The 14,792-nt window shown below is 47.4% G+C and overlaps 1 protein-coding gene across 1 annotated transcript in view; it reads right to left on the minus strand.

Moving 5' to 3' along the window:
- The window catches only part of LOC143101442 (LIM domain only protein 7-like), a 16,863-nt gene extending 2,295 nt beyond the window's left edge, over positions 1 to 14,568 (minus strand). Inside the window, exons 1-7 of the mRNA XM_076264736.1 lie at positions 14,425 to 14,568; positions 13,896 to 13,994; positions 8,668 to 8,738; positions 8,438 to 8,507; positions 5,458 to 5,564; positions 2,402 to 2,432; positions 850 to 963 (exon numbers count right to left, since the gene is read on the minus strand). Coding sequence (XP_076120851.1) covers positions 850 to 963; positions 2,402 to 2,432; positions 5,458 to 5,564; positions 8,438 to 8,507; positions 8,668 to 8,738; positions 13,896 to 13,964 — 462 coding nt within the window. The 5' untranslated portion in view covers positions 13,965 to 13,994; positions 14,425 to 14,568. The remainder of the gene's footprint in view (positions 1 to 849; positions 964 to 2,401; positions 2,433 to 5,457; positions 5,565 to 8,437; positions 8,508 to 8,667; positions 8,739 to 13,895; positions 13,995 to 14,424) is intronic.
- Positions 14,569 to 14,792: the final 224 nt, after the last annotated feature.

Raw genomic sequence — 14,792 nt, forward strand, 5'->3', positions numbered from 1 at the left:
GGGGGAGGAGAGGAGGAGAGGAGGAGAGGAGGAGGAGAGGGAGAGAGGGGGAGAGGAGGAGGAGAGGGAGAGAGGGGGAGAGGGGGATAGGAGAGGGGGAGAGGGGGAGAGGGGGATAGGAGAGGGAGAGAGGGAGAGAGAGAGGAGAGGGGGGGAGAGGGAGAGAGAGAGGAGAGGGGGGGAGAGGGAGAGGAGAGGGGGAGAGGAGAGGGGGAGAGGAGAGGGATAGAGGGAGAGAGAGAGGACACAGAGGTGTGGAGGAGAGGGGGATAGGAGAGGGAGGACACAGAGGTGTGGAGGAGAGGGGGATAGGAGAGGGAGGACACAGAGGTGTGGAGGAGAGGGGGATAGGAGAGGGAGGACACAGAGGTGTGGAGGAGAGGGGGATAGGAGAGGGAGGACACAGAGGTGTGGAGGAGAGGGGGATAGGAGAGGGAGAGAGGGAGGACACAGAGGAGAGGGGGAAAGAGGGGGGGCAAATTAAGAGAGAGAGGAGGGGTCACACAGAGAGAGGGATAGAGTTATGGACAGAGAAAGAGGGAGAGATGGCAGTGTGACAGAGAGGAAGATGATGAAAATCATAATATGTTTTGTGTGTGTGGACGAGGTGTGCTACATGACCCATGATGAGTGTGTGTGTGTGTGTGTGGACGAGGTGTGCTACATGACCCATGATGAGTGTGTGTGGACGAGGTGTGCTACATGACCCATGATGAGTGTGTGTGTGTGGACGAGGTGTGCTACATGACCCATGATGAGTGTGTGTGGACGAGGTGTGCTACATGACCCATGATGAGTGTGTGTGTGTGGACGAGGTGTGCTACATGACCCATGAGTGCCCCGGCCCACCTTGGACAGGGCAAAGCCCAGCAGCCCCTCGAAGGCCTTGAGGCTGAGCAGGGGGCCGGTGTAGAAGGGGTCCGTCTGGGCCTTCCTACCCAGCCAGTACAGCGTGATCAGCACCTGGGGGGTAGAGGAGGGCAAGAGAACGAAGAGATGTCAATAGTTTGTTTAGCTCACGTGTGTGTGTGTGTTTACTCTCAGGGCCAGATTCCTGATCGTGGATTAAGCCTAGTTCTAGTTTTCATTGAAAAGTGCTTCTAGTCTAGGACTAGGCACATTCCGGCGATTTTTCACATAGATCTGTTTCGTGTTTCCCATACATTGACTTATTTGTGGCGGCCCACCACAATATCAACATTGACCACCACACAATGATTTTCCAGGTTGTACTAAATTGTGGTTAAAGTTGGTTAGCATCATAACCACGCTGCGCTAATTTGTTAAAAACTGTTGCATTCAAGTTAATTCTGCAAACCAACCACCACAAATAGAATTCAATTCTGTGGGAAACACTGCAGAGTAACAGAGATCTATGTGAAAAATCGCCAGAATTCTCATTTAATCTACGTAGGGGAAACCAGCTCATCACATATAAATAGAAATGGGCAGAGTGCCCCAGCTGAGGGACGACAGCCTTCTGAATGGACAAGCTCTCAGGAGGACTTCCTAAGGCAGGAGAGCGTCCCTCTGAATGGACAAGCTCTCAGGAGGACTTCCTAAGGCAGGAGAGCGTCCCTCTGAATGGACAAGCTCTCAGGAGGACTTCCTAAGGCAGGAGAGCGTCCCTCAACGCGCTGGCCTTACCGACAGACAGCTGACAAACTGACCAATTCACTGCTGCTCAGAAAGGGATGTTTATACAATTCACGGTGTGTGTGTGTGTGTGTGTGTCCCTGTGCGCGTGTATCGCCTGGTTTATTCTGGACTGTGGATCCTCTGTTCTCCCAGCTTTTGTCTCTCCACTCATCCAGAATCATCTACGCTCCCTCTGTTTCCCCCTACACTACACCACACACACACACACACACACACAAACACACACACACACACACACACACACACACACACACACACACACACACAGCCATCCTCAGGCAGTGAAGGCTTCAAATGTCCCAGTTCAGACAGAGGAGCTGAAGGACAATTGTTTTCATTCAGAGTCCTGGTCACTGCAGGGCCCAATGGAACAGGGACAGAGAGCGACACAAAAACATCCCCAACTCCACTGGGGTCAACGCTACAATCACGCACTGTTCCCCACATACAGTACACACACACACACACACACACACACACACACACACATCTGCAGTAAGGAAACTACTACGCAGACATCTGATACAATGTTTCAATTTCAAATATAGTAATAGTCCTGTTGCACAGCGAGGTTACATGGAAGGTCTTCAGGACTCATGTGGAACAGAGTGCTGTAGTTGAACATGTTCAAAACGAGATGCCAAACTGGTTTACAGTGGTGATTATACAGACTCTAACACACACACACACACACACACACACACACACACACACACACACACACACAGCATGGTGCACTTACGTTTTTAAGTCTCCTGTTGGTTTCTTCTCGCCTGCAGAGAGGGAGAGAGTTAAGTGGGGGTGAAAGGAAACAACAAACTTGCCCCAAGCACATGACCAATAGCCCTACAGATCACATTGCACTTACAGTTGGGTCACCAGCACCCTCCAACCCATCCCCCAACCGACCCCCCCCCAGCCTGAACACCCCCCAGCCCCATCTCTGGCGTTTGTGAGGTCATGCAACACCAAGACCAAAAATGACTTCATCATCAACTCTTTACAGCACATCGGCTAGCCGCAAGCTGTTTTGAATATGAAACGCTTAGGAGATAACTCCATTTGTTTAATGATTCCGCTTGTCTGAGTAGCAGTTAAACAGAGCTGTATCAATTCACTCGCACGCGCACAAACACAGACACACACACACACACACACAAATGAATGAATAGACGAATAAAACCAAGTGCAGCGGAAAGAGAAAAACAAATAAAGAACGAGAGATAGAGAGACAGTGAAGTGAAAGAGTTGAGAGAGAGACTATTCTGGAAGCTTGTCCTCACAGTAAGGTGCTAAGTCACTGTCCGAGCAGGATAGCCGCCGCCATCGGGATTGTGACAGTTGCACGCGAGGTAAGCAAAGTTAGAGCGGCCACGTGTAGCATAGCAACACGAAGCGCAAACACACTCTCACCTCACACCAGGCTGTGCGTTAGAGGCCCTCGAGAAACTCACATGTGCGCAAGGTACTGAAACACAATCACACAAGCACGAACACACATACACACACCACGCGTACTTTAGAAGGGCTTTAAAGGCTTTAAGTTATATCCAACACCTGACAACTGATGGGAACAGCATTCCGCACCTTCATTCCACATTCTCTACACACACACACCAGCACACACACACACACCAGCACACACACAGAAGATCTGGTATAATTTGAGCATGGCACGGGGGTCTAGGGGACTGACCCTTCTGGGCTATATTTAGCAGCGCGTCTGCCCGCTCAGCGGCCCCCACACCCTGGAGAAGAACCCCATGTATGTCCGCACTCCCAGGCAGGGACGGCCGGCCACCCTGAGGGGTTACAGCAGGACATCTGCCTTTGAAGTTAATCTCCCATGGATCTCAGAGTGAATTGGGGAATTTAGTGTACACGTGTGTGTGTGTGTGTGTGTGTGTGTGTGTGTGTGTGTGCCAATATGTGATGCTGTGAGTATGTGTATGTTTATGTGGGTGTCATGATTGGGTTTATGTGTGTATGTGTGTGTGTGTACCAATATGTGATGTTGTGAGTATGTGTATGTTTATGTGGGTGTCATGATTGGGTTTCTATGTGTGAGTGTGTGTGTGTGTGTGTGTGTGTGTGTGTGAGTGAGAGAGAGACAGAGTGTGAGTGAGTGGCACGCTGAGGACATTTTGACCCCGACTTCTCAACCACACACACACACACACACACACACACACACACACACACACACACACACAATATCTCAGACTGTACAGCTGGACATGATTGTGACTCCTCCCCCCAGTCAAACTTGAGATGTCTCTCTCTCACTGCAACCAACTAGATGGTTTTGAGGACTAAAGACTGCAGAGGCTGTTTAGAGGCCGTTTCCATGGCGCCCTGCCCCCACTGATCTACCACAGGAATGGATAGGCATGGCTCCATGAGGTCAACCACCACCTTATACCTGGATCATACACTGATCTACCACAGGAATGGATAGGCATGGCTCCATGAGGTCAACCACCATCTTATACCTGGATCATACAGTACACTGATCTACCACAGGAATGGATAGGCATGGCTCCATGAGGTCAACCACCATCTTATACCTGGATCATACAGTACACTGATCTACCACAGGAATGGATATGCATGGCTCCATGAGGTCAACCACCATCTTATACCAGGATCATACACTGATCTACCACAGGAATGGATAGGCATGGCCCCATGAGGTCAACCACCACCTTATACCTGGATCATACACTGATCTACCACAGGAATGGATAGGCATGGCCCCATGATGTCAGCGCTCCCAGAAACCATGGATCCTTTGCAGATCTACCAAAGGCATGGATAGGCATGCCATGGGTGAAGCTGTTATGGTGGACACTACTCCTGCTAGCACTCCTGTGAATGGTCAGGGGTGAGTGCGTGCAATGGCACACTTTCTAATCCTCACTGGACTGGAGATATGATCTCATATCCACCCTGCCTGCAGTAACTTCCTGGTGCCCGCCTCCGGCCCCTCTTCTCCATGTCTGATTGGACGGATCTGACTGAGTGACATGCCTGATGAGTACAGTACAGCAGATGTGCAGATAGCCACGTACAAGCCGTGCTGTGTCAACTGCTGCACGGGCTTATTCAAATGTGTCGCATTTCTGACATCCATTAGCTACGTTCAACAGACAGCACTCACTAGCATTCTGCACTTCTTGTAAACCAGCGGTGCTCATTGCTCAATGACGATGGAACTGAATCGAAATAACGCAGAAAATGACCACAGAGCAACAGCTACGGAACATATGAATGAGGTCATATGGTCACAGTGCTGCAAGAGTCGAGACAACTTATCACTCCTCATGCAAATATGCAGCCTGAAACTCTTCCAAACGCTCAACGCTCTACTTTCACTCTGAATAGACTCTGCATAGACACCTCAATAATCACTCAACCCCAATGGACAATACAAATGACCTGGAAAACCAAGCCATTTGAAACACTTAATTTCAAAAGAACTCCACATTTCCCAAAGTAACCACAGCCAATACAAGCAGTATTCCATCAGTATTTCTAGAGTGTTCCCTCGGAGTACCACAACTACAGAACAGTCTATTGGCCCCTTACAGTACAGTATTCCTCATTTAGCCAGCAACATTCACCGAGTATTCCTACAGTATTCCCAGTGTATCCAATCTATACAATATAGTGTTCAGTAATGAACTCCACAGTATTCCCAAATTCCTACAGCTTTCATAGAGTATTCCTATAGTATTCCCAGCGGTTCCCTAGATCTTTCATTGAGTATTCCCGATATATCCGTGCTGAAGGACCCACCTGACGGTGACTCGGCTGGAGACGTCCTGCAGGTCACCAGGGTGGAAGAGCTGTGCCTCGTTCAGTCCAAGCTTCCGACAAGCCTTCAGGAACACGTTCACATTGTCCTGCAAAAAGGCAAAACACACAAACACAGTTAAAATACTTAAGACACATACACCTAAACATACACAACCACAGTTTAAATATTTACACAGACCAACACATACACACAAACAGAGTTGCAGTACTACCAGATGAAAACACATGCACCCAAACATAGTAAAAAATACTTACACACACACAGTTAAAATACTTACACACCCAAACACATACACCCGATAAGACACAGAGAGACAGCGAGAAAGAGAGGCAACCTGGGGAATCGCAGGCTGCAGTCAAAAGTTCATTCCTCCGTAATTATCTGAGAGTTGTAGAATGTAAGTGGCAGCTGCTCTGATGGTCAGAGGTGGCCAGCGCAACAGCACTGAGGATGAGGGAGACACAGTCCCTCCCACAACACCTTCACAGAGAGGAGGAGGGCACAGGGGAGGAGATAAGGGAGGGGAGGAGGGAAGAGCAGAGAGAGAGAGAGAGAGAGCGAGAGAGAGAGAGAGAGCAAGAGAGAGAGAGAGAGAGAGAGAGGAGGACTGAGGAGCAGTGTGGAGGAGCAGTGTGGAGGAGGACTGAGGAGCAGTGTGGAGGAGGAGCAGTGTGGAGGAGGAGCAGTGTGGAGGAGCAGTGTGGAGGAGGAGCAGTGTGGAGGAGCAGTGTGGAGGAGCAGTGTGGAGGAGGAGCAGTGTGGAGGAGGAGCAGTGTGGAGGAGCAGTGTGGAGGAGGAGCAGTGTGGAGGAGCAGTGTGGAGGAGGAGCAGTGTGGAGGAGCAGTGTGGAGGGGGAGCAGTGTGGAGGAGCAGTGTGGAGGAGCAGTGTGGAGGAGGACTGAGGAGCAGTGTGGAGGAGGAGCAGTGTGGAGGAGGAGCAGTGTGGAGGAGGAGCAGTGTGGAGGAGCAGTGTGGAGGAGCAGTGTGGAGGAGGACTGAGGAGCAGTGGGGACAGATGGAGGGAGGACTACAACCAACTCTACTCCATGCAGCTACGCTATGAGCTTTTCTATCCTAAGTGTGTGTGTGTGTGTGTGTGTGTGTATATGGTATCTGTGGTGCATGTGTGTGTGTGTGGTACATATGCATGTTTGTGGTGTGTGTGTGCGTGTGTGTGTGTCTGACCATGCTCACTGTACTGTGCAAAAGTTCTCCCATGTCCTCTCAGGATAAATTTAGCTGTGCTGCATGTTCACAACTCGGTGTCATAACATCAGTACATAGCTGTACCCCCCCCCCCCCCCCCCGTCCACACACACACGCACACACACACACACACACACACACACACACACACACACACACACACACACACACACACGTGTACATCCATGCACTTTTACACACACACTCATTCCAGTTACACAAATATACACACATTCCACAGTTACACATTTACACAAACATGCAAACATTTCATGCAGTTACACTCACAGACACACACATGCACATGCATGCTGTTTCACACATCACACAGACAGGGCACGATCGTGCACCCGGCGCAAGGTGGGGCAAAGCGTGGCGCAAGGTGGGGCCAAGCGTGGCGCAAGGTGGGGCAAAGCGTGGCGCAAGGTGGGGCAAAGCGTGGCGCAAGGCTTATCCTTATCTTACACTCAATAAAGTGAGGAATTGTGTCACACGCTCCAATTTTATTAAAGCAACACCAAAGAGTTTTTTGTACCTTCAAATAATGTTTCCAAAATCGTTTCAGTGGTTCATCAACTCGTAATAGGGTAAACAGCAATTTCTGCATTCGCTTCGCGGCCCTCTATCGGCTATAACCGCACTATGTAAGTTTGCCGGATCGGGTAGCGGATCTGTAGTTCGATGGAATGAGACATGAGAAACTACAAATTTGACTTGCAGCTGATACATCGTACTTTCATAAAACCATGCAACATATTTTACATTGTCTGTGGACATTGTTATTTGCAAAGCTGGTGCTGGATAAACAAATAGTGCGTGCGACAGAGGAAAAGTTCTTTGGTGTTGCTTTAAACCTTGCGCCGAGGGGTGTGGCAATTAAAAAGGTTATCTTACACCCTCTAAAAATCATTACGCCACTGACCAAGAAAAACCTGCTCTATAGCAACAGGTGCATATAAAGCACAGCTGTAACGAGATGTAAGCAGAAACTCTTCTGCAGGATAAATAGCCTTAGGATTTTCATTCAGTCATTTAAACATTCTTGAATTTCCCCTTGGGGGTCAATAAAGTATCTATCTATCTATCTATCTATCTATCTATCTATCCATTATTGGGGGAAGTGTTGCTTTTCTCAGGCGATGTTTTCCATGGTAACCCCTTGTCAGTCCATAGTGGAAGACGGTGAAGTTAGTAGACGAGTGCAGATGCATGTAGGCTATACTCTGCTAGTCACAAACAGCTTTTAGCAAAGCAAGGTTTAGTGGAATGCCAGTTCCATATGGTCTGGCGTGCAAGCAGTTTCCTTCAAATGCGCCGCTGACTATCAAAATACTGATGTGCTGTTGGAAGTTGCGCTGCTTGCTGTTAAAGGGAATGACAGATGTCAGTCTCATTGGTTTAAAAGATGTTACGGCCAAAACACACCCATGACTAATTAAGGAACATAAGAACACACCCATGACTGATTAAGGAACATAAGAACACACCCATGACTGATTAAGGAACATTAAAACACACCCATGACTGATTAAGGAACATAAGAACATAAGAACACACCCATGACTGATTAAGGAACATAAGAACAACCCTTTTGCGCCGGCCGCCCAGCGTTTGATCACAAAAGCAAATTAGTAAGAATATGGACTGGCCACGCCTTTGCTGTCTATAAACTTTGCTCGTCTGATCATCCGTTTCTGACCGCCAAGACCGGGTCCACAGACTCTGACAGCAGATCATATGACGTTCACTTACCAGGCCAGCAATAGGGGTGGAGAGGCGGTTCACCCTCTTAATGATGCCCGGCTTCAACTTGTTTATCAGACTACACGAAGACAGAAAACACACCAAAACAATAAATGACATCACTAAATACTAGACAAAAGCAACTGTGCAGAAGCAGAGGGAGTTGCTCTGGAAATGTCTAACTGGATTGACTAAAAGAGATGACACAGCAGAGCCTTGTCATTAGTCCATCGACTCACTCGCACAGGAGAACTCCATTCTCCAACGCTGATCTGAAGTTGTTGGTCCCAAAAGATTTTTCAGTCACCTCCTGGGAGAAACAATGAGCCCATTAGTTAGTGAAACCACTCCCTCATATTTACCTGAAGATGCAACAACACTGTGGAAGTGTCGAACGAATTTACTGAGTTATCTAACAGAAATTAGTTATCTAACTTATCTAAACGACTGAGTTAGCTAAAGTATGTAAACGACTGAGATAGCTAACGTATCTAAACGACTGAGATAGCTAACGTATCTAAACGACTGAGATAGCTAACGTATCTAAACGACTGAGATAGCTAACGTATCTAGTTGGGGCATATCTAATCCATGTACTGGTGGCTCTTGGAATGAAGTACAGCAAACAAGCCGGCCAGAAAACAACAAAACAAAGCAGGGGCTACGCCCCTCCCCTCAACATCCTCATGACAAACACACACGTTCACACAGACCAACAAAGACACACACTTACACACACAGCTGATTAATTAGTGAGTAGAGGGCCTGGGGATGGACTCCTAGAGGGAGTGTGTGTGTGCGCATGTGGTAGGGGAGCTCTGCTGCCATCCTGATCTCTGCGGCCAATCCAGAACGCAGACATGAGATGTGCCTCAGTGGAAAGGAATTCTGCCACAGCTGAGCTCTCCTCCGGATTAGAGCAACTCAGCCAGAACAGAGTGCAGATTAATGAGATGAGAGAGGCACTCAACACACCACTACGGCCTTCCTTTCCCTCCCCACACACACACACACACACACACACACACACACACACACACACACACACACACACACGTCTAGAAGAGAGGTGTGAGGGAGAGTGTGAGTATTATAGAAAAAAGGAGTGAGAGTGATGGAGAGAGAATCATAGAGGAGAGCACTGTGCAGGGACGAAGAGAGAGAGAGAGAGAGAGAGAGAGAGAGAGAGAGAGAGAGAGAGAGGCTGAGGAATGAACACCCAGAGAGTGACCCCTTAAACTTCATAATACAAAAACACAACCTGAAAAACTGCAGCTCAGTATTTCTTCAATAGCAAAAGAAGTAGAGAACACAGCAAAACAAAACTACATTAACACATGGAAATGCAAAATCGAACAAGTAAATAAGCTACACTGCTACAGAACTATTCAAATTGATTACAAATTGGCACCATATTTAAATGAAATTAAAAACCATCGTCATAGAAAACTCCTGTCAAAGTATCGACTGAGTGATCATTCTCTTGCAATAGAAAAGGGTAGACACCGCCAAACCTGGATAGCTCGTGAAGATCGAATATGTAAATTCTGTAATACTGGAGTAGTAGAGGACGAATGCCACTTCCTCACAGAATGTCCCAATTATCAACACTTAAGAGCTATATTCTACCCACAAATTGAAATCAGTTGTCCCGGCTTTATGACTGCCACCAATGAACAAAAACTACAATTCCTCCTGGGAGAAATAGATAAATGTGCCCACTTAGCATACCAATATTTACAGTCCTGCCACATTTTAAGAGAAAAAGTGCATACAGTATATAGTTTTTGTTAAATAGTTTTATATAGACTATTGTTTAAGTTTAAGTTAAGCTTACTTAAAATCAATTTCTTTATTTATTCTATGTTGCTATAAGTTTCCTTTTATATTAATCTTACATAACTCTAAAAATAAGTACAAATTTATGTTAAGTTTTTTTTCTGTTACAAATCGTAAATTACTTTTTTTTTTTTAAATAAGTTTCCTTTAGATTTAGATTTAAGAATACATGTTTAAGTTTCCTTTAAACCTGGATTTAGTTACTATTTTTTTTTTAAACATAAGTTTTCTTTCTTTTAGTTTAGTATTATAAGTTTCCTTTCTTTGACCCCCCTTAAAACAAATATTGTATCTGTTTGTGTTGTCATGTTACTGCTTTGGCAACACTGTTTTCTGAGTCATGCCAATAAAGCACATTTGAATTTGAATTTGAGAGAGAGAGAGGGAGAGAGAGATGGAGAGGAGAGCACTGTGCAGGGACGAGAGAAAGAGAGAGAGAGAGAGAGAGAGAGAGAGAGTAGGAGAGCACTGTGCAGGGACAAATGGAGAGTGAGGTACGAGAGTACAACACAAAAGCAGAGGTGTAAAAGTACAGCTTCAGGAAGTAAGTCCCACCACATATTTCTTAAATTGTTCACTAAATCAGATGATTCTAATTAGCACAACTCCTCAGCCAGGCAGATCAGCTATTTAGTGAAATGAGCCGTGTTAAGTGAACAGGTAGAACATCAGCATCAGCAGGGCTAAAGGAAGAGGACATTCTGGCAGCTCAATTCTGCCCCGGGGCATCAGCAGGGCTATAGGAAGAGGACATTCTGGCAGCTCAATTCTGCCCCGGGGCATCAGCAGGGCTATAGGAAGAGGACATTCTGCCCCAGGGCACTGTGCCAGCCCAGCGCTGTACCCATGGTAACACCGCACTGTCCTTCAGCTCAATGCCCAAATTAACTCACTGTGGGATGAATGAAAAGCCTCAATTAGCACAACGCTAATGCAGAGGGATCGCTAATGCCAGGGGTGTCCGGCTCCATACATCCCCACACCCCTCCCCCCTGTCCACTCCGGGTTACTGGGCAGTGCCACCCACCCGCTCACTTCAAAGCCCCTGCACCAATACGGGCCAGCTTACAGGCCCCAGTGCGCCAGGACAATGCCCGTCCTCGATGCCAGCGCAACCGAGGCTTCCGGAAACTTTCTTTCAGGGTGCCCATGTAAGCATGCCCCCAGAGAGAGAGAGAGAGAGAGAGAGAGAGAGAGAGAGAGAGAGAGAGAGAGAGAGAGAGAGAGAGAGAGAGAGAGAGAGAGAGAGAGAGAGAGAGCGAGAGAGAGAGACCCAAGGGGCGTGGGCACTGACCCGTGCCATATGAACCCCGATGTTGTGACCCAGCAATGTGGGCACATGGAATGCAATGAACGCCCCATCATTAGACCACTGTGCCCATCCTGCTCCACTTCGAGCCTCTTGCTGTGCCACCCTGCCCAACCCCCGACTTCAGTCCTCTTCTTGCTGTGCCACCCTGCCCAACCCCCGACTTCAGTCCTCTTGCCGTGCCATGCTCCACGATAATAAATGATGATAAATACGATAATAAATGATAAATGTTTTAAAATCCTCCCCAACGCTGCCCTCCTCCGCCCCTGCTCTGTTTGGCATCGTCCTCAGACATCACCATGGATACCAGAGGAGGTTCAGCCTCTAGCTCAGACATCACCATGGAGACCAGAGGAGGTTCAGCCTCTAGCTCAGACATCACCATGGAGACCAGAGGAGGTTCAGCCTCTAGCTCAGACATCACCATGGAGACCAGAGGAGGTTCAGCCTCTAGCTCAGACATCACCAGCGGTGGAGACCAGAGGAGGTTCAGCCTCTAGCTCAGACATCACCATGGAGACCAGAGGAGGTTCAGCCTCTAGCTCAGACATCACCAGCGGTGGAGACCAGAGGAGGTTCAGCCTCTAGCTCAGACATCACCATGGAGACCAGAGGAGGTTCAGCCTCTAGCTCAGACAACACCATGGAGACCAGAGGAGGTTCAGCCTCTAGCTCAGACATCACCATGGAGACCAGAGGAGGTTCAGCCTCTAGCTCAGACATCACCAGCGGTGGAGACCAGAGGAGGTTCAGCCTCTAGCTCAGACATCACCATGGAGACCAGAGGAGGTTCAGCCTCTAGCTCATGCTAAGCAGCACGAGTCATCTCCTGTCTCAGTGCTCTCAGTCTGCTTCTCAACAACTTCCTCAGGCCGTAGCAGGTGTGAAACAGCTAATCCTCCTCATCACACTGGCCCTAATGGCTTATGTCTGCATTTAAGACCACTTCAGAGATGGGGATATTTCCAACCATTCCAGTTGCATTCCAGACTCATAAAGTTAAGATTTTCCCAACCTCCTACTAGAAAAAGTACAACGGAACACCACTTAAAGTTGGACGTTCCAACTCATGACTAATCCCAACCCACCTTGTGCAGAACTGCACAATTTTGGAGTTGTCTGGAGTGCAGTGTTGGGAGAAAAACACCTGAAAGACCACAGTCAGAGATTCACCCAGAGAGGAGACTAACAAACAGACCCTGCTCTTAATGAAGGGACTCAACATCATCAAATTAATGGACACAGTATTGCTCTAACAGGGGCAGTCGTGGCCTACTGGTTAGCACTTCGGAGAGACAGACACACACACACACACACACACACACACACACACACACACACACACAGGTTAGCACTTCGGACTTGGAACCGGAGGGTTGCCGGTTCGAGCCCCGACCAGTAGGCACGGCTGAAGTGCCCTTGAGCAAGGCCCCTAACCCCTCACTGCTCCCCGAGCGCCGCTGTTGTTGCAGGCAGCTCACTGCGCCGGGATTAGTGTGTGCTTCACCTCACTGTGTGTTCACTGTGAGCTGAGTGTGTTTCACTAATTCACAGATTGGGATTAATGCAGAGACCAAATTTCCCTCACGGGATCAAAAAAGTATATATACTTATATACTCTAACAGAAGCACTTCAACTATGAAAAGACATATTTTTATAAACAGCTTAGGCTACTGTTTACCTCATCTACAAAATCAACATAAATGCTCACCTTGAAACAATGGTTCTTCCCAGCTTTAAGACGTGTGTCCTGTTCCTTACAAGCACAATGAACACTCCCGTTGTTTAAAGGAAAGTTGAGCTTATAAAGGCACGATGAATTTGCATAAAACTCAATACAGACTGTGATGATGAACGACCATTAACCAAACTATGGGACAATAAACAAGACCTCACAAACAAATTCCTAACTTCACAGTGGGGCGCGTTCAAGGCCACAATAAACTTTTTTTGGCGAAGAGTTTTCACTAATTAAGTCGGAAGTCTGAGGCTGAGCCATCGTAAAATAACACAGCTCTTCAGTGTGTCGGGTACTCGTGCTTATTGGAGCGGCCAATGTGAGTTGTCCCAGTTATGGAAGGCAACAGAAAGGCGGAGATCATTAGTTTACTGTAGGCTACCAAACATTTTAGCCAGAAAAGGCTTCAGTACCCTCCCCTCAATTCATCCACTGGTCATCGCAGGTGAAAAGTTTGTTAGACAACGAGTGAATAAATATGAAATACAATTCTATCAAAACACAATATGTAACCATTGCCACAGAGAAAGTAATTTTTAAAAGTGTGTGTGTTTTTTTTTTTTTTTTTTTTTTTTACCTCAACCCATCTCTGCGCTTCCGAGAAAGCCACCGCTGAGCTGACGGTCGACTGCCCGCGCCACTCCATGCCCGGATGAGAGAGAAGAGAACGCGCTTGCTGTGGTTTCAAAACATTTCCGACGTTAAAAAAACAATACCTCACTTCACATGCATTTTTTAACATTTGCGTTTATTTACGCAATTATATCACAGTCCTAATGTTATTTCATACGACTTTTAGCCTAGCCTACGCTAAACAACAGGCATTTAAATAGTCGATTGGTGAAGGAAAATCACACAGGCCTACCACTGGTATTTAACGCTAAGGGGAAAAAAACATTTATCTGAGCATCAACGGCGTTTTATGGTTTTAAACATAAGGGGAAACTAGGCTACCGTCTCTCCTACAGAAAACAACTTTTTTTTAAAAATTCAGAAGTTCACAAGTAGATTCTCTCCGTCAAGGACCACCTTCAAATTATCTCACATCAATCTAACACAGGTTAACCTGTCCGCATACCTCCGCGCTAAATTGCCTAGCTCCTTACCTCAAAATGTCGCTCCTGGGGTTCTCTAAACGAGTTAGAGACTGATCTAAGACTTAACTTAGATAAAACTGTGGTTTGCTTTTTCAGCAAGGCAGAGATGTGACCGTGCAGAGCACAGAGAGGTAAATGTGCAGGAAGCTGAATTGGAGTGGTGATGATTACAGGCAACAAGTGTGCTTGTGTGCAAGGTGCTGGTCATGAGTTTGGTAAGTCACGCCCTCTAGCGCACGAACTAAAATGGGGCATCGCTGAAGCCTGACTAGGTTCATTTGCATGTGTTGCGGTTGGCGAGCGCAAGATGGCGCCAACGACTCGCGTTTTCTTTTTTACTGTCTATGGAGCTGACTGACAAGCAGAAACAGGAAGGC

Source organism: Alosa pseudoharengus, unplaced genomic scaffold (genome assembly GCF_046254945.1).
Source record: "Alosa pseudoharengus isolate Yale_2024_CS ecotype anadromous, Long Island Sound unplaced genomic scaffold, YU_APseudo_1.1 YU_APseudo_1.1_scf_354, whole genome shotgun sequence".
NCBI lineage: Eukaryota > Metazoa > Chordata > Actinopteri > Clupeiformes > Clupeidae > Alosa > Alosa pseudoharengus.